General features: G+C 42.0%; 1 protein-coding gene across 1 annotated transcript in view; it reads right to left on the reverse strand.

The window, feature by feature from the left end:
- Positions 1–9,905: 9,905 nt before the first annotated feature.
- Positions 9,906–20,658, reverse strand: part of LOC134215799 (sericin-2-like) — a gene marked incomplete at its 3' end in the record, with an annotated part of 40,820 nt that continues 30,067 nt past the window's right edge. Inside the window, exons 2-3 of the mRNA XM_062694913.1 lie at positions 16,208–16,499; positions 9,906–10,496 (exon numbers count right to left, since the gene is read on the reverse strand). Coding sequence (XP_062550897.1) covers positions 9,906–10,496; positions 16,208–16,499 — 883 coding nt within the window. The remainder of the gene's footprint in view (positions 10,497–16,207; positions 16,500–20,658) is intronic.

Genomic DNA, 20,658 nt, shown 5'->3' on the forward strand with positions numbered 1-20,658 from the left:
TCGTACTGTGCTTCGATGAGGCCGATGATTTTCTCAGGAACCCCTTGCGTCTCAGGGCGCCCCATATATTCTTGTGATTGAGACGGTCGAAAGCTTTTTCGTAGTCAATGAATACCAAGTAAAGGGACTCTTGAATTCGTTGACCTGCTCCAAAATGATGCGGAGCGTGACAATATGGTACACAGGATCTTCCGGCACGGAATCCGGCTTGCTGCCGCCGGAGAGTCGCATCGATCTTCTCCTGAATCCGAGCTAGGATAATTTTGCACAGAACTTTGAGAACGGTACACAGCAACATAATGCCTCGCCAGTTATCGCATACAGTCAGGTCACCCTTTTTGGGAACTTTCACTAAGATACCTTGCATCCAGTCGAACGGGAAAGTTGCGGTGTCCCAGATATTAAGAAAAAAAAAACGATGCAGTAGTTGAGCAGATGTCATGGGGTCAGCTTTGAGCATCTCGGCTGATATGCGGACACCTGAGCCTTTACTCGATTTCATGCTTTGGATGGCTGTTTGAATCTCTAGCAGTGATGGAGCTTCGGTATTGACGCGTGTTATACGTCGGATCCTAGGCAGATCATGCCGAGGTGGTGATGGCCTGGCTGGCACTTGAAAAGTTGTTCGAAGTGCTCGAACCAGCGTTTCAGCTGGTCAGTTGGGTCGGTCAATAACTGATCATTCGCGTCTTTCACAGGCATCGTTGCATTCATCTTCGCCCCGCTTAAGCGTCGTGAGATATCGTAGAGGAGGCGAATGTCCCCGGTTGCGGCGGCTCTCTCTCCTTCGTCGGCCAGAGAGTCTGCCCACGCTCGCTTGTCCCGTCGACATGAGCGTTTTACTTCCTTCTCAAGAGCCGTGTATCGTTGACGGGCTAAGACTTTGGCTCCTCTGGTTTTCGATCGCTCTATCGCGGCTTTGGCTTCTCTTCGCTCCTCTATCTTCCTCCAGGTCTCATCGGTGATCCATTGTTTTCTCTGGGTGCGTAGTTCGCCCAGATTGTTCTCGCTGGTGGCGATGAAGGCATTCTTGATGGCGGTCCATTGGTCTTCCACGCTGCCACCTTCCGGAATATCTGCAGCACGCGTCTCCAGTTCTTCAACGAAGGACCGTTTCACCGTGGCATCTTCCAGTCGGCGTGTGTTGAATCGTCGTCCAACTCTTTCCTCCTGCCGACGAATCCGCGCAATGCGCAGGCGTATTTCGCCGATGAGGAGGTGATGATCAGACGCAATATCGGCACTACGTTTATTCCGTACATCAAGAAGGCTCCGTTTCCATTTTCGGCTGATGCAGATGTGGTCGATTTGATTTTCTGTAAAGCCGTCACGGGAGACCCACGTGACCTTGTGAACCGGTCGATGAGGGAAGAGCGATCCCCCGATTACCATGTCGTTATTACCACAAAATTCTGCGAACAGCTCTCTCTCTTTTAATCTCATCCATGATAAATCACTGGATGAGATTAAAATTGAAATTTCTCAATTACTTGGATTTTCACCAGTCCAAGTAATTAAGATGAAAAAGAAATCCCACTCTGGTACTTCCCAGAGGGGCATTTCTCAAGAATTTTATTTAGTTCATTTTAACAAAAGTGAACTAAATAATATGAAAAGTTTGGAAAAGGCCTGTATTATGTCCCATGTCCGTGTTACATGGGAACATTTCCGCAGGCCTGGGGGAAATATCCAAAACCCCACCCAGTGCCGTAAGTGCCAAAAGTGGGGTCATGGAACCAAACATTGTCACATGGATGCTAAATGCATGATTTGTGGTGGAACCTCTCACGCCAAGGACGCATGTCCTGTGAGAGAAGATTCCAATAAATTTAAATGTGCAAATTTTGGGGGCAATCATAAATCCAATTTCTGGGAATGCCCTTCACGCAAAAAAAATTGAATTCCCGTGCAAAATTGATGACGGGAAATTCCAATCGGATCCCAGATTCGACGGGTTGAAATTTTTCAAACGCTCAAATTTCGAAACCAGTTACCGGTCGAGCAATTCATACCCACCACAATTCACAAACAAATTTTGCCGCTCGTCAACGGGTAGCAAGCACTTCAGTAAATTCCAATTTTTCGAATGTACCTACGTATGCAAACATCGCTTCTGGTAGACAAAATTTCTCTTCTCAAAATGAGGTTTATACCCATGTCCCAACGGAAAATAACGGTCATGTTGCCGATTCAGGTAGCATGACTGCTTCCGATTTTGATTTTTTAACTGAACAATTGCGTCACATGATTGATGCAATGTTCAAAGCAAATACCATACCAGAAGCTGTTCAGGTTGGTATAAAGTACACACAAAAATTGTTATCGGACTCCGTTTTAATGGATCTAAATAATTGTGTGAAAGTTCTAAATTGGAATGCCCGCTCTCTAAAGGGTAAGGAAGATGAATTATTCAACTTCCTAACAGTTCATAATGTGCATATTGCCATTATAACTGAAACCTATTTAAAACCAGGACTCTCCATTAAAAGAGATCCAAATTATTTTATCTACAGAAATGATCGTCTTGACAGCGCCTGTGGTGGGGTCGCCATTGTCATTAATAGACGTATCAAACATAAATTATTTTCTTCGTTTGAAACCAAAGTTTTTGAAACCTTGGGAGTTTCTGTTGAAACAAATTTTGGTCAATTTTCCTTCATTGCAGCCTATTTGCCTTTTCAATGCAATGGGCAGCAAAAGAATTTGTTGAAAGCTGATCTTCAAATTATGACTCGCAACAAATCAAAATTCTTCGTAATTGGTGACTTCAATGCCAAACACCGTTCATGGAATAATGTTCAAAGCAATTCCAACGGCAACATTTTATTTGAAGATTGTTCTGCGGGATATTATACTATTCAATATCCCAATGGCCCAACTTGTTTTTCATCCACTCGAAAACCTTCGACAATTGATTTGGTTTTAACGGATTCAAGTCAGCTGTGTGGCCAATTGGTAACTCATGCTGACTTTGACTCTGATCACCTTCCTGTGACATTTGATATCTCACAAGAAGCCATTCATAATCCAATCAGTTCTACTTTCAATTATCATAGAGCTGATTGGGATTTATATAAAACGTATATCGATAGGAATTTTGATGTTGATATTCCTCTCGATACCAAAAGTGATATTGATAATGCTCTCGTATCTTTGACAAATTTAATTGTCGAAGCCAGAGGCATTGCAATTCCGAAATGTGAAATTAAATTCAACTCCATTATTATTGACGACGATCTTCAGCTACTGATCCGTCTTAAAAATGTGAGGCGAAGGCAATACCAAAGAACTCGCGATCCCGCGTTGAAAGTTATTTGGCGAGATTTGCAAAATGAAATTAAAAAACGTTTCGCTATTCTGAGAAATACCAACTTTGAGAATAATGTCTCGAAGTTGGATCCCAGTTCGAAACCCTTTTGAAATTAACGAAAATTCTTAAAAACCTCAAAAGCCAATTCCAGCGCTTAAAGAGGGAAATAAAATTTTATTAACAAATGGCGAAAAGGCTCAAAAACTTGCTCAGCAGTTCGAGAGTGCCCATAATTTTAGTCTAGGTCTCACTAGTCCAATTGAGGATCAGGTTACACGAAGCTTCGAAGACATTCTCAACCAAGATAATGTTTTTGACCCTTCGTTGGGAACTAATTTGGATGAAGTGAGATCTATTACTAGGAAATTTAAAAATATGAAAGCCCCGGGTGATGATGGTATTTTCTACATACTTATCAAAAACTTCCTGAGAGCTCTTTATCCTTTTTGGTTAATTTATTTAACAAATGTTTTCAATTGGCATACTTTCCAGATAAATGGAAAAACGCCAAAGTTGTTCCAATTTTGAAGCCGGACAAAATCCAGCTGAGGCTTCTAGTTATCGCTTAATCAGTTTGCTTTCTACAGTAAGCAAACTGTTTGAAAAGATTATTCTAAATAGAATGATGGTTCATATTAATGACAATTCTATTTTTGCTGATGAGCAATTTGGTTTTCGCCATGGGCATTCAACCACTCATCAGTTATTAAGAGTTACGAACTTAATTCGGCTCAACAAATCTGAAGGATATTCGACTGGAGTTGCTCTTCTTGATATAGAGAAAGCATTTGACAGTGTTTGGCATGAAGGTTTGATTGTAAAATTGATGAATTTTAATTTTCCTCTGTACATTATTAAACTGATCCAAAATTATTTATCAGATCGCTCACTGCAGGTAAACTATCAGAATTCTAAATCTGATAGATTACCTGTAAGGGCTGGTGTCCCTCAAGGCAGCATACTGGGGCCCATTTTGTATAACATTTTTACTTCTGACTTACCTGATTTACCACCAGGGTGTCAAAAATCTTTGTTTGCAGATGACACAGGTCTCTCAGCCAAAGGGCGTAGCCTTCGTGTCATTTGTAGTAGATTGCAAAAAAGTTTGGATATTTTCTCCTACTATTTCTATAATACGCAATTAATTGTATTTTCTCCACTTACTTGCAAAAATGGAAAATTTCTCCGAATGCTTCCAAAACTCAGCTTATAATTTTCCCACATAAGCCGAGAGCTTCTTATTTGAAACCTTCTAGCAGACATATTGTCACTATGAATGGGGTTCCAATTAATTGGTCTAGCGAAGCTAAATATTTAGGACTTCTGCTAGATCAAAAATTAACTTTTAAAAATCACATTGAAGGCCTTCAAGTCAAATGTAACAAATATATTAAGTGTCTATATCCACTTATAAACAGAAAATCAAAACTTTGTCTTAAGAACAAACTTTTGATTTACAAACAAATTTTTAGACCTGCCATGTTGTATGCTGTGCCAATATGGACTAGTTGCTGCAATACTAGAAAGAAGGCACTTCAGAGGATTCAAAATAAAATTCTGAAAATGATTCTGAAGTTGCCTCCGTGGTATAGTACCAATGAACTTCATAGAATTTCTAATATTGAGACATTGCAACAAATGTCCAACAAAATAATTTCCAATTTCAGACAAAAATCGTTGCAATCTTCTATTGCAACGATTAGCTCCTTGTACCCTTAGTATAAATTAGGTTAAGTTTAGTTTAAGTAGAAAACATTGTAATTCCTACATGGTTCAATTTAACCAGAGGAAAAATTCTAACTGCCAGAGGCAATTGAAATGTATTAATAATAACTACAAATATAACATATCAAATAAGGATGATAGTGTTAAGAAAACACGGAACACCTAGTCTAAGAGATGAATGCATGTATTAGATAATTAGCAAATAAAATTAGTTAAAAAAAAAAAAAAAAAAAAAAAAATATATATATATTTGCGTTTGGTTTCGCGTCGCTTCCGATTCTGCTTTTTCACTTTATTTCGGACATTTTTGAGGATGGTGTCTTCAGGGATTCTGATGTCAGCGGCGATGTGGCCGATGAGTCGTGCTAATCCCTTTTCCACGGTTTAAGACTCAAGGTCCATCCAACTGGGGCTTCTTGATTCGGCTGACCTGCAAGCAATTTGCTCAATGTTAATAAAGAGACCAGGGATTGAATACGAACGAGAATGAAACAGTCACCCTTTTTATTTATTTTTTATTGAGCTAAGGCTGGAATGGCCTGTGTAGTGCATAAAAGTCTTCTCCATTCAGCTCGGTCCATGAATGCACGTCGCCAAACACGCAGTGCGCGGAGGGTTTGCAAATCGTTCTCCATTTTCACCTGCTTACTGTCCGATATTCTGGTTACCCGTACTTCGTCTATGACGTGTTGATGACTAGTCCAATCCGTTTAGCTCCGCTTTTCAATCTGATGTAGGCTTCTACCATCCTCTCAAAGTTACGTCTCATAATTTAAATGCCGTCGGCGAAACCAAATAATTGGACGGACTTCGTGAAAATCGTACCACTCGTGTCAATCCCTGCCCTGTATAGCAGACACGAAAGACAAGAAATTTCTGTGAAAAAGTTTCAAACGCTGGAAGCACTGGTTCTGATTATGCATTTCAACTTGTTGGAAAAAGCTGTGTGGTCTCCAACACAAAATAAACGATAATCATCACTTCTCGGTGTCGTTTTTCGTTATCCATTGAGAGCGATTTCTGCAAATTCTGAAAGCATTAGCATTAGCATTGTTACGGTGTGTTTTACTTTTGAAATCCTTGTCTAGAATGCTATCAGAAATCAAGAAGAGGAGTGGTCCTTGGTTCCAGTCTTAAACAAAAATAACAAAAGCATGAGGATTACTACTCCTGGCCACGCCCATTTTCCCCTTTAAGGGTGGTATGGACTTCTAAAGTACTGTGCAAAAAGATAGGACAAGTAATGGTCAAGGAGCGAATACGCTAGTGAAATTTCTTGAACAGTACGGAGCTGGCAAGGAAATCGAATGATTAGGCAATAGCAGGCGTGTTCCAGTGAAGAAAACACAGGCTGACGTCTTCCTCTACGGAATAATGCACTGATGCATTATTCCGCAAGTAAAGTGACGTTTTGATAAATTTTTTCGATTCTGTTTTTATTTTTCGATTCATTTCAGGTCTTCTTTTTTCCACTTGTTTGTCTTCAAATATAGCAATACGAAAGGCCATGTTGGAAGTATGTGCTGTGAATGACCTTGCTCTTGGAAGCGGCGAAGTTAATGAGGCTGTTTCATTCGTCAAGAAAAGATTGCTGAACTCTCTAATCGTCAGTTTAAACAGCTTCTGGCCAACCTGAACGTTCGAAGATCCTATTCATGTTCTGAATGCGGAGCTTGAGTGGCTGTCATACTCACGTTTGAGCTGCGTGTATGATGAATTTTCACTTATAGAAGCTGTTCCTAGCCCAGCTCGTGTGTGTTGTCGCAGCTCTGGTAAATGGTGTGATTACTTTCAAACATTCGCACCATTGATCTTCTCCAACACACTTCCTGCACCGGTACGATGTCAAAACTGCATTCCTTCAGGGCATCGCACTCAGTAAAGTTGAGCTTTTAATCACTAGTCCCTAATCGTCGCTGTAGTTTTCTGTGATTGTTCCGGTCCGAATTCTTTCATTGATTATTCGCTGCTTGGTTTTTAAATGCTGGTTAGTAAGGCATTACACCAAACCGCTTGAACCCGCTGAGTTTCCAAAGAATTATAGTTCACAGTTTTTGCAGGCATTCAGACTATGTTGAGCCACCGGGGAACAAACACTCGATCAGATGTGCACCTCCAATGAGAAGTAAACACCCTTTCTCTGTCAGCAAATGAACAAAGTTCCCAATAGTGCATTACCCATTCGATCTTGAGGATGTAGGGGATAAAAGGGCTTGGCAGTAGGTTAAGTACCTCTCAATGGGATCTATTTTATTAGTTAAATTTGAAGTGTACGCTACGCTCTGATTTCAACAGGTTAAATATGTAATTTTTTTTTAAATGTTTGCTAGTGCTTTCTGGGAAGTTAAGGGGTGGAATATACAATACATAATAAACCAAATAAAATCGAAAAACTTTTCGGATACCATTTTGGAAATTCATGAAGTTTTATTCAAAGGAAGATGCTTTGCATTCGTTAGAAATCCAAAAACGTGATATTGCCCGAACGTAGAGTATGTTGCCATATGCTTCAATTATTGGTATATATCCTTAAAGTAATTACTGGTGATTAGGTATGTAGGAGTACTTGTAAACGCCGATGTGTGTTTGAGGGACTGGGGTTTATCGGCATAGAGATGTAGAGTAGATTTAAAAAAAAAAATTATTTGGTTTTTTAATTTTATTTTTAAGTTCATTACCAGCTAGATGTAGGGTAGATTTTTAGTTCTTTATCGATTTCAACTGCCGCACATTTTCTTGATTTTCAGTATATAGTTTAACCATTTATATTATTAAGGGAAGGGAGGGAAGCTCTCTCGCGGTAGAGCGCCATTTTCGTACTAAAATGTCTATATCTCGGAATTGGGAACGAATTTCGCTTATCCCAAGTGACAATCTCTTTGAAATTTATCAAGGAATGTTCCTACAAAATTTCGTGGACCTACTATTTCCCAAATTTGAATTAAGCTCTAAAATACTGAAAAACTGTACAACTGAAATTTTCGTTTCTCAGAACCTCTCCGATGATTTGAGGCATAAAGGAACCGAATTTTGCAAAACCCAACTGACAATAGTTTTGAAATTTTCGAACGATAATTTTGATGTAATAAAAAGTATATGTGACCGCATTTAATTTTGAAGGAAAGTCTTTTTACTTCGATGAGATGCGTCGACTTTGTATCTAAGCGTGACACTAGAAAAAAGCGCTAAACCTAAAAGTGCTAAAAATAAGCTAAATAAAACAATTAAGACAAACAAGAAAAATAAGACAAATAAGACAAGATAGACAAAATAAAACAAAAAAGACAAATAAGACAAAAAAAAACAAATAAGATAAATAGGATAAATAAGAAATAGGATAAAACGAATATGACAAACAAGGCAAATAAGACAAATACGGAAAATAAACCAAAAAAGAAAATAAGTAAAATAAGATAAGTTCCAGGATTTTTTCCGGAAGTTCCTTCAGGATTTTATCCCGAAGTTCCTCCAGGAATTCTTCCTGAAGTTCCTCCAGAGGTACCTCCAGGAATTCCTCCGGAAGATCCTCCAGGAATTCCTCCGGAAGATCCTCCAGGAATTCCTCCGAAAGTTCCTCCAGGAATTCCTCCGAAAGTTCCTCCAGGAATTCCTCCGGAAGTTCCTCTAGGAGTTCCTCCAGAAGTTCCTCCAGGAATTCCTCCGGAAGTTCCTCCAGGAATTCCTCCGGAAGTTCCTCCAGGAATTCCTCCGGAAGTTCCTCCAGGAATTCCTCCGGACGTTCCTCCAGGAATTCCTCCGGAAGTTCCTCCAGGAATTCCTCCGGAAGTTCCTCCAGGAATTCCTCCGGAAGTTCCTCCAGGAATTCCTCCGGAAGTTCCTCCAGGAATTCCTCCGGAAGTTCCTCCAGGAATGAAGTTCCTCCAGGAATTCCTCCGGACGTTCCTCCAGGAATTCCTCCGGACGTTCCTCCAGGAATTCCTCCGGAAGTTCCTCCAGGAGTTCCTCCAGGAATTCCTCCGGAAGTTCCTCCAGGAATTCCTCCGGAAGTTCCTCCAGGAATTCCTCCGGAAGTTCCTCCAGGAATTCCTCCGGAAGTTCCTCCAGGAATTCCTCCGGAAGTTCCTCCAGGAATTCCTCCGGAAGTTCCTCCAGGAATTCCTCCGGAAGTTCCTCCAGGAATTCCTCCGGAAGTTCCTCCAGGAATTCCTCCGGAAGTTCCTCCAGGAATTCCTCCAGAAGTTACTCCAAGAATTCTCTCGGAAGTTCCTCCAGGAATTCCACCGGAGGTACCTTCAGGAATTCCACCGGAAGTTCCTCCAGGAATTCCACCGGAAGTTCCTCCAGGAATTCCACCGGAAGTTCCTCCAGGAATTCCACCGGAAGTTCCTCCAGGAATTCCTCCGGAAGTTCCTCCAGGAATTCCTCCGGAAGTTCCTCCAGGAATTCCTCCGGAAGTTCCTCCAGGAATTCCTCTGGAAGTTCCTCCAGGAATTCCTCTGGAAGTTCCTCCAGGAATTCCTCTGGAAGTTCCTCCAGGAATTCCTCCGGAAGTTCCTCTAGGAATTCCTCCGGAAGTTTCTCCAGGAAATCCTCCGGAAGTTTCTCCAGGAATTCCTCCGGAAATTCCTCCAGGATTTCCTCCGGAAGTTCCTCCAGGAATTCAGTTCCTTTAGGAATTCCTCCAGAAGTTCCTTTAGGAATTCCTCCGGAAGTTCCTTCAGAAATTTCTGGTGGAATTCCTGGAGGAACTTCCGGAGGAATTCCTGGAGGAACTTCCGGAGGAATTCCTGGAGGAACGTCCGGAGGAATTCCTGGAGGAACTTCCGGAGGAATTCCTGGAGGAATTCCTGGAGGAACTTCCGGAGGAATTCCTGGAGAAACTTCCGGAGGAATTCCTGGAGAAACTTCCGGAGGAATTCCTATAGGAACTTCCAGAGGAATTCCTCGAGGAACTTCCAGAGGAATTCCTCGAGGAACTTCCGGAGGAATTCCTGGAGGAACTTCCGGAGGAATTCCTGGAGGAACTTTCGGAGGAATTCCTGGAGGAACTCCCGGAGGAATTCCTGGAGGAACTTCCGGAGGAATTCCTGGAGGAACTTCCGGAGGAATTCCTGGATGAACTTCCGGAGGAATTCCTGGATGAACTTCCGGAGGAATTCCTGGAGGAACTTCCGGAGGAATTCCTGGAGGAACTTTCGGAGGAATTCCTGGAGGAACTCCCGGAGGAATTCCTGGAGGAACTTCCGGAGGAATTCCTGGAGGAACTTCCGGAGGAATTCCTGGATGAACTTCCGGAGGAATTCCTGGATGAACTTCCGGAGGAATTCCTGGAGGAACTTCCGGAGGAACTTCCGGAGGAATTCCTGGAGGAACTTCCGGAGGAATTTCTGGAGGAACTTCTGGAGGAACTCCTGGAGGAACTTCCGGAGGAATTCCTGGAGGAACTTTCGGAGGAATTCCTGGAGGAACTTTCGGAGGAATTCCTGGAGGATCTTCCGGAGGAATTCCTGGAGGATCTTCCGGAGGAATTCCTGGAGGATCTTCCTGAGGAATTCCTGGAGGTACCTCTGGAGGAACTTCAGGAAGAATTCCTGGAGGAACTTCGGGATAAAATCCTGAAGGAACTTCCGGAATAAATCCTGGAACTTATCTTATTTTACTTATTTTCTTTTTTGGTTTATTTTCCGTATTTGTCTTATTTGCCATGTTTGTCATATTCGTTTTATCCTATTTCTTATTATTCCTATTTATCTTATTTGTCTTTTTTGTCTTTTTTGTTTTATTTTGTCTATCTTGTCTTTTTTGTCTTATTTGTCTTAATTGTTTTATTTAGCTTATTTTTAGCACTTTTAGGTTTAGCGCTTTTTTCTAGTGTCACGCTAGATACAAAGTCGACGCATCTCATCGAAGTAAAAAGACTTTCCTTCAAAATTAAATGCGGTCACATATACTTTTTATTTCTTTTGGGAATTCCTCCGGGAATTCCTCTGGGAATTCCTCCGGGAATTCCTCTGGGAATTCCTCCGAATTACCTCCGAATTCCTCTGAATTCTCCGAATTCCTCCGAGAATTCCTCTGGGAATTCCTCCGGGAATTCCTCCGGGAATTCCTCTGGGAATTCCTCCGGGAATTACTCTGGGAATTCCTCAGGGAATTACTCTGGGAATTCCTCAGGGAATTTCTCTGGGAATTCCTCTTGGAATTTTTCCGGGAATTCCTCTGGGAATTCTTCTGGGAATTTCTCCGGGAATTCCTCCGGGAATTACTCCGGGAATTCCTCTGGGAATTCCTCCGGGAATTCCTCTGGGAATCCCTCCGGGAATTCCTCCGGGAATTCCTCTGGGAATTCCTCCAGGAATTCCTCTGGGAGTTCCCCTGGGAATTCTTCTGGGAATTCCTCTGGGAATTCTTCTGGGAATTCCTCCGGGAATTCTTCTGGGAATTCCTCCGAATTCTTCTGAATTCCTCCGAATTCCTCTGGGAATTCCTCCGAATTCCTCTGAATTCCTCCGAATTCCTCTGGGAATTCCTCCGAATTCCTCTGGGAATTCCTCCGGAATTCCTGGGAATTCCTCCGAATTCCTCTGGGGATTCCTCCCATTCCTCCGGGAATTCCTCTGGGAATTCCTCCGGGAATTCCTCCGGGAATTCCTCCGGAAATTCCTCTGGGAATTCCTCCGGGAATTCCTCTGGGAATTCCTCCGGGAATTCCCGAAGAAATTTCCGGAGGAATTCCCGGAGAAACTCCCGGAGGAATTTCCGAAGATATTTCCGGAGGAATTCCCGAAGGAATTTCCGGAGGAATTTTTGAAGGAATTTCCGGACCGAAGGAATTTCCGGAGGAATTCCCGACGGAATTTCCGAAGGAATTCCCGAAGGAATTTCTGGAAGAATTCCCGAAGGTATTTCTGGAGGAATTCCCGAAGGAATTTCCGGAGGAATTCTCGAAGGAATTTCCGGAAGAATTCCCGAAGAAATTTCCGGAGGAATTCCCGAAGGAATTTCGGGAAGAATTCCCGAAGGAATTCCCGGAGGAATTCCCGAAGGAGTTCCCGGAGAAATTCCCGAGGGATTTTCCGGAGGAATTCCCGAAGGATTTCTTCCTTCCTGAAAACATTCTTGGAAGAATTCATGGAGTAATTTTCGGATAATTTAATTTAGTCCCGGAGGAATTCCAGGAGGATTTTTTTGGAAATTCTGATACAATTTCCCAAGGAATTTTTGGGATATTCTCGAATCAATTCCTTTGAGCAATTGTCCAGAAATTCCTCCAAGAATTTCCCAGGGAATTCCTCAAAGAATTCCTCCAATTAGTCCTCGGAGAATTCCTCCAGAAATTCTTCCAATACTCTTCCCAAGATTTCTTCCAAGAATTCCTCCAGGAATGTCTCAAGGAATTCCTCCGGGATTACTTCGAGGAATTCCTCCGAGTATACCTCGAGGCATTCCTCCGGGATTACCTCCAAAAATTCCTCCCGGAATTCCTTCAGAAATTTCTCCAGAAATACCTCCAGGAATTCTTCCTGGGAGTATTCCCGGTTTGCTGGGGGTATTCCTGGAGAAATTTTTAGGGGAATCTTCAGAGAAAATTCTCGGAGGAAGAATTTCTCCACTAATTGCCCCCGGGATTCGTCCACTAATTGATCCAGGAGCTCTCCCAGAAATAGTTCTATTAATGGCTTCAGGAATTCCTCCATCATTTGCTTCAGGAATTTCTCCAGGAACTCCTTCAGGGCTTGTTCCAATAATTGCTCCGGAAATTCCTTTTAAAATTAGTCCGGGAATTACTCTAGGCATTTCTGCGGGAATTTCTCCAACAATTCCTTCAGGATATTCTTCAGAAATTCCGTCACTAATTGCTTCTATTACCTAGGACTTCGTTCAAGGACTCATCCACTTATTCCTCAAAAAAAATTTCCACTTATTGCTCTAGGAATTTATCCAGCACTCCTCCGTGATTTCATCCAGAAATTTCTCCAGGGTTTCTTCAAGGAACTCCTCCAGGAATAGGTCACCTAATTGCTTCAGGAAATTCTCCACTAATTGCCTCAAGAAATCCTCCAGCACTTCTCTAGGATCAGGATCTAGGATCTCGGATCAGGAATTAATCCAGGCATTCTTTCCGAAACTCCTCCTGAAACTATTGTGGGAATTTCTCCAGGAATGCTACCTCTAAAATTAACCTAATCTAAAATTTCTCCCAGAAGTTTATCTGGAAGCTCAACGACTACACTGGCATATGGGACAAACTAAAAGGTTTTTTGTTTTTATTTTTTAATTAAATAAATATTCGTATTGAACGGTCACAATAAGAATGAGAAATATGACAATTACAGGTTCAAATTTGAAAATGACTAAAATCCATGTGGAACTGATATGCGATCGTAGGCGATGTTCATCAATAGATGATTGCGGTAGCCGTAGCGTGGACTCCATTTTTCCATTTGTGTCTGAGAAGTTGGAGGAATAATTGAGTCAAAAAAAACCGGGTGTGAGTTGTGAGTCAATATGGTAAGAAAGCATTGCTCGAACTAGAGAAGTCAGTAAAATCCAACTTTGGAGTGGGCTGGTCAATGGTCGCCTTTGGATCCAGGCTCGTCAAGAAACAAAAACCAAACTGTTTAGGGAATTGGTCGGTGATTTGTTTATTATGTTATTCGAGCTGAACAAATATTCAATTATTCAATACAGATGCTCTTGCTCAGTAAAATAGTCCATGGTTTTCATCGTACCCTTGCTTTGAAAATGTTTACTCGTATAATATAATGAGATAAGAACTAGCAATTAGTAACTGCACTAATTGATTCGTTTTTCATCGATCCACAAGATTTTTGTTTTGGAATAATTTGCGCTTGGTCATTTGAAGTCATGATTTTGTTCGAGCTGCGAGGAGTTTTTCTATATGTCACGAGCAATCAATTGGAATACAGAAGAAGTCATCGTTGCCAGAAGTTGCCATCGCTGCTGTAAAACAGTGTAGTACCAGGAGTCACTCGATGAACTGCCGATAGCCGATCCCGACAAGGGAACGGAAGTGAAGCCGCGACGGCTTTACCTCAAATAGAGCTGGATACAAAATCTGCAAAAAGATTTAGATTGAAACACAGCAGAATATCGCGGCTATGGCAGCTCCAGAAGACCGGTGGCACTGCCTTTACGAAAAAAGCTACCAATGAATCGAATCTATTCCGTTCACCGATGGGCATAACGAAAATGATTCACAAAGTCGGTTGCGAATAAAGCAGCTCTCAGACACCATGAAGCTTTTGCGTTTGGTACTGTATTTGCTCCGCTTGACTCGCAACACCACCAAATCGACTAACGAATGAACACAGAAAATATTTTGTTTTTCGCCTACTGTTTTTAATTGTCAAAATTCCTTTGGTAATAAATCGAAATTTTCCTTGACCGTTTTCCTTGAGAACTGCATACTAAGCTTAAGTAGGGAGAGGAAGGAAGTGTTGATGTGGTACTTACTTAACGAGAGGCCACCGACTTAGCGACACCCTCATAAGTACCACGGAGTTGGATAATGAGGAAGGTATCCGTTGGGCAGGATTTGCCTGTAGCTGGCAATGTAACCGTGGTAAATCTTACTCCGTAACACACCACGTAAAGGTGTCTAACCAGCGTTACGGGTCGATTTCTGCAAATCCTGAAAGAGACACAAACTATGATGTCAAATATCATCCAATTCGTATAGCTACGTCACTACCACTACGTTACCTTTGAGTAACCCGATTGGGCTGCAGCTTAGAGTTTTTTCATTCCCAAAGATAATCTTGCCATGTACCAAAAGGACCGTTATTCACATCAATCTGATGTCCGTAGTGAAAATGCATAAACGGGATTGATTGGTTCTGATTTTTTTCACTAGGTGTGACAAGAATTGAAATTTTCTTGAGTTTCAATTAAATCGACAAATTGCTGGAGATTTTTCGAGTCGATTGGCATTTCTATATCATTGTTAACCGAGAAATTGCAGTGGCTCGTATCAGCACTCAGCAGTTTAACGCTCTTTCAACTGATTTCCCGTACCCATCAACACATAGGTCGGCGGATCCCACGATTTTACTTCCTATACAAAGGAATGCATAATTAGAGCTTTTTCGTCTTGCAAATGGCAAATAAATCGGTTCTTTTCAAAACCACCATTTTATATGATTTTTTATGGAAATAGCTTTTTTTTCTTAGAAAAATCTGCCCCTATTTCTAATTTGTGCCCAATCGGACATGGTTAGTTGTATCTCTCTTCGGTCAATGTTTTGAGATCATCTGAATTTTTGAAAGATATCACTTACGCTTAGTAGGTTTTTGAGTCTCAGGCATGTCTTGAGACTTTGGACTTTTCTAAAAAAAAATAACCCTTATATGCGCGAAAATATGTTTAATGTTAATGATTTCAATGGTTATCTACGTTAAAAATATTTCCGACGATCGCCTTGCGCCTTAAAGGGTCAAGTTTGATTGAACTCTTATTTGGTATAGGGTCATAGTTTTGGCTAATCTAATTTTCATTGGCATCCTTTTTTGTACTAACCATTAATAAACGCCAATAAGCAGCACAAGTAGCATACTAAAACCAACAATGTACCGTAAGGACGAGACCATAATTGTTTGAAAATACATTAGCTACCGGAATTGTTTGAAGTCCTATCCACCTGATTCTCTGTACAATTTTGCAAGATCTACTCAACTAAATAGAAGCAGCAGTAGCTACTCATGCTTATGCAAATCTGTTTTGTACGAAATATTTTGAATTCAAATTTCGAGAGCTGTGGCTTTCAAATACAGAATATATACATAAGTTTTCAACCACTACTGGGCGGTGTGAAAGCATGTCACCCAAATACGAACAAGAACCGTAATTGGAGCAGTTTGAAATGTGCAGGCAAAAATAGTGCGCAATCTACATATGGTGAGAACCACTCCACTATCAAACAGTTTAGATTACCACATCAATCATAAGTTTTTCAATTCCATCAATGAAACTGTACACCGTTGTTGCTGTGAGTATTGTAGTGCTAGATCATATAAGATCCATTTTAAATATAAAAATGCTGAAAATTAAATCGGGTTATGTGGAATTTTCGTTTTTCAAAGAAATGTCTTCTTGAAACCTTTAATGCTGAACTTTGATTTTCCACATCTAATCCAAACCAGCCTCGGTGTACAATATCTCAACAGTCACAAAGAAGTGGACCAACCAACCAACAACGATGAGAGCGAGTGACCGCCGCCGGCTGCTGGTTGTCGTGTTAGTAGGTACATAGTTGATTGCCTCCACCTTCCATAGGTATCAACTCTCATACTGGTTCGCATCACCCACCCGTCCGTCGCGTCGATGTCGCTCAATTGCACCGCCCGGTCGCGTTCGGTTTGATTGGCCAGCTTGCGTCGTCGTTCGTCCGTCCGTCCGGTCGGTGATACACTTTGGTGACCGCGTAGCCGTATGTTACCGGCGCTCGTTCGTATATCGGTCACTTGGCCTAGACACACCATGCTATAGAATAGAGGATTCGTTGTATGGAGAGAGAAAAAACGCGATTCAACCGGCCAGTCACGTCGAGGCTTTTATCTGCAGCATCACTGGGTGACAGTTACGGGCAGATGAATTGGCACAACCCTGTGCAGATTGTGGATAAATATTTGATTATAAGTTTAGCCTGCTTTATGCAAGCAATTAAATTATATTCTGGATGGATAAAACATGAACTCCAAAATCCAGAGTCATTATTGATTCAGTATCCCCTATGAACTGTATAATATCATGTCCGAGTGCAGTTGTTAAGGTAACAACGTATATTTCAGACCAGTTCTGGATTTTTCATTAACCTATGGATTATAGCTACTTATTGGTTGAGTTGATTGATTTTACCAATCTGTCTTTATGATTGTCGCATATCCAGTTGACCGTATTAAGATTGGCGTACAACTTGCGATGATTTCTAAATGTTTCCAGGTGATACAATATAACATACATTGTTATATTGTTGTAAACACACGAAAGAGACAAAATATACTTAAAAAGCAAAATCCACCTTATAACATTTCCCAGAGATTTTTCCTTCCGTATTTCATGGGCAGTTCTTTAACCAATTTACGGTGGGCATGCACCAGGCAAGCATTGTGTAATTTTTATCAGTTCTTGGGACGGTGAAGCTGAACAATTAGTAACTCGTTAGATCGTGCACTTATAACCCTTGTTGCTTCTGCCAAATAAGCGTGATCCTTCATATTAAAGATTTTATAAATTTTGATTTTGACACATCGTTTGGTATTCCGAACAAACTGCTTGTTTAGACATGTTGTAGTCCTTAACAATCTTGTTTTTATATTTTGAAATGATTCTTTGGCCTGGGGCACAGAATCTGTGCTGTGGTTAAATCTAAATTAACATAATTACGATGCAAATATTACAGTTTTTATGAGACTGTGCAGGTTTGTGATGGGAAGGTTATGGTTAAACGTTATGATTTTTTGTTTAATAAATTAGAATTTCGTTTGTCATTGTCATTGTTGATTATCGCTAAATTTATTTTAAAAATGGCAAAAGTTGCATCCAAGAAACAGTGCATAACATAAACAATTTAAGTTTCTGTATATTCGGGGCACCCTTAGCCGTGCGGTAAGACGCGCGGCTACAAAGCAAGACCATGGTGAGGTTGGCTGGGTTTGATTCCCGGTGCCGGTCTAGACAATTTTCGGATTGGAAATTGTCTCGACTTCCCTGGACATCAAAGTATCATCGTGCTAGCCTCATGATATACGAATGCAAAAATGGTAACCTGGCTTAGAAACCTCGCAGTTAATAACTGTGGAAGTGCTTAATGAACACTAAGCTGCGAGGCGGCTCTGTCCCAGTGTGGGGATGTAATGCTAATAGGAAGAAGAAGAAAAATAGAGGGGGCGATTATACATAAAGTTGTGACAAAACGTTCTATGCTAAGACAATGTAACAATAAAACGAGACTTAGTTAATTCCTTGATGAAGGTACAATATACATATGTAACCGAAACGTCGGAGAAAAACGTAAACCCCGTTTTTGAGCAGAAGAAGACTTAAAGGCCATGATCTTAAATATCACCATCATAGTCCATCTCTCTTAGTATCATTATACTTGCATTGCATATGCAGCATATGATATGCTCTATGCTGTATATGTACGCTGGGATATGAATACTCTGAAGTAGTGCGTAACGGTTACAATCCGGTCATATTGCCAGGCTCGGTAAAACACTGAAACTGACAATATGACGTCCCTAACCTCGAATCCCAAGGTTACCACACTGTGCTCTAGTTCTTACAATTCTTGTTAATACTTATGAGTGATGTTTGGAAGAGCATGGAACGAATATAATTTGCGTTTAGATGGCCCATCGTTTCCTCTCTTGGATGGAGTCAATGGAGTTAATTATAAAAACGTAACTCAATATTAGGCTGGTTTCGAAGCCGACGACATGAATCTTCAAGCTCCAGAATTAGGAAAGCTGATTAATTAATTAGGAACGAAGTGGATACGAATTTGGTGGATCTGCTGAACCCTCTGACTGATAAGAGCTCTGTGAAAAGGTGAGATTCAGAAATGCCAAAACACAATGAAATCAGATCTCTGCACAAAAACGAATTCGGAATTCATAAGAAGATGCAACAGTGGAGTGAAAGAGAAGAATGCAGCATGGGCGAGACTGCTGCAACACCGCACGAGGGCGAACGAGGCACGATATAAACGGGCGCGGAGCAGACAAAACTCGATTTTCCGGAGGAAAAAGCGCCAGCAGGAAGATCGAGACCGGGAAGAGACGGAGCAACTGTACCACGCTAATAACACACGAAAGTTCTAAGAGAAATTAAACCGTTCACGTAAGGGTTACAGTCTGATACGTTTAAGGACATAAACGGGAAACTTCTTACGAACGACCGTGAGGTGATCCAAAGGTGGCGGCAGTACTACGAAGAACACCTGAATGGCGATGTGGCAGACGAAGAGCGCGGTATGGTGATGGACCTAGGAGAACGCGCGCAGGACATAATTTTACCGGCTCCGGATCTCCAGGAAATCCAGGAGGAGATTGGCCGGCTGAAGAACAACAAAGCCCCTGGGGTTGACCAACTACCAGGAGAGCTATTTAATCACGGTGGTGAGGCACTGACTAGAGCGCTGCACTGTGTCATCACCAAGATTTGGGAGGAGGAAGTTTTGGCGCAGGAGTGGATGGAAGGTGTCGTGTGTCCCATCTCAAAAAGGGCGATAAGCTGGATTGTAGCAACTACCGCGCAATCACATTGCTGAACGCCGCCTACAAGGTACTTATGCTGTCGACTAGCACCAATTGCAAGGAAGTTCGTGGGGCAGTACCAGGCGGGTTTTATGGGCGAACGCTCCACCACGGACCAGGTGTTCGCCATTTGCCAAGTACTGCAGAAATGCCGCGAATACAACGTGTCCACACATCATCTATTCATCGACTTCAAAGCCGCATATGATACAATAGATCGGGACCAGTTATGGCAGCTATTGCACGAACACGGATTTCCGGATAAACTGACACGGTTGATCAAAGCGACGATGGATCGGGTGATGTGCGTAGTTCGAGTTTCAGGGGCATTCTCAAGTCCCTTCGAAACCCGCAGAGGGTTACGGCAAGGTGATGGTCATTCGTGGCAGCTATTCAACATCGCTGTGGAAGGGGTTATACGAAGAGCAGGGATTAACACGAGTGGTACAATTTTCAATAAGTCCGTCCAGCTATTTGGCTTCGCCGACGACATAGATATTATGGCACGTAACTTTGAGAAGATGGAGGAAGCCTACATCAGACTGAAGAGGGAAGCCAAGCGGATCGGGCTAGTCATCAACACGTCGAAGACGAAGTACATGATAGGAAGAGGTTCAAGAGAAGACAATGTGAGCCACCCACCGCGAGTTTGCATCGGTGGTGACGAAATCGAGGTGGTTGAAGAATTTGTGTACTTGGGTGACCTCCGATAACGATACCAGCAGACAAATTAGAAGTCGCATAGTGGCTGGAAATCGTACGTACTTTAGACTCCGCAAGACGCTTCGGTCGAATAGAGTTGGCCGCCATACCAAACTGACTATCTACAAAACGCTTATTACACCGGTAGTTTTCTACGGACACGAGACCTGGACGATGCTCGTGGAGGACCAACTCACACTTGGAGTTTTCGAAAGGAAAGTGCTGCGTACTATCTATGGTGGGGTGCACATGGTGAAATGAACCACGAGTTGCACGAGCTGCGTTCACACCGCGAAAATCGGACGACTGTGGTGGGCCGGGCACGTAGCCAGAATGTTGGACAGTAACCCGGTGAAAATGGTTCTCGACAACGATCCGACGGGCACAAGAAGGCGAGGTGCGCAGCGGGCAAGGTGTATCGATCAGGTAAAAGATGACTTGCGGACCCTCCGTAGACTGCGTGGTTGGCGACGTGTAGCCATGGACGGAACCGAATGGAAAAGACTCTTATATACCGCACAGGTCACTTCTGCCTTAGTCTGAATAAATAAAAATAATGAAAAAAAATAAGGCAATTTCAATCAAATAAGACGATTTTGTAACAGTTCATTTTTCACTACTCTCGGGAAGGTTGCGGGGCAGATTGGACACCCCCATGAGGCAGTATGGACAGCCTTATA

The sequence above is a fragment of the Armigeres subalbatus genome, chromosome 2, assembly GCF_024139115.2.
Source record: "Armigeres subalbatus isolate Guangzhou_Male chromosome 2, GZ_Asu_2, whole genome shotgun sequence".
In the NCBI taxonomy this organism is placed as follows: domain Eukaryota; kingdom Metazoa; phylum Arthropoda; class Insecta; order Diptera; family Culicidae; genus Armigeres; species Armigeres subalbatus.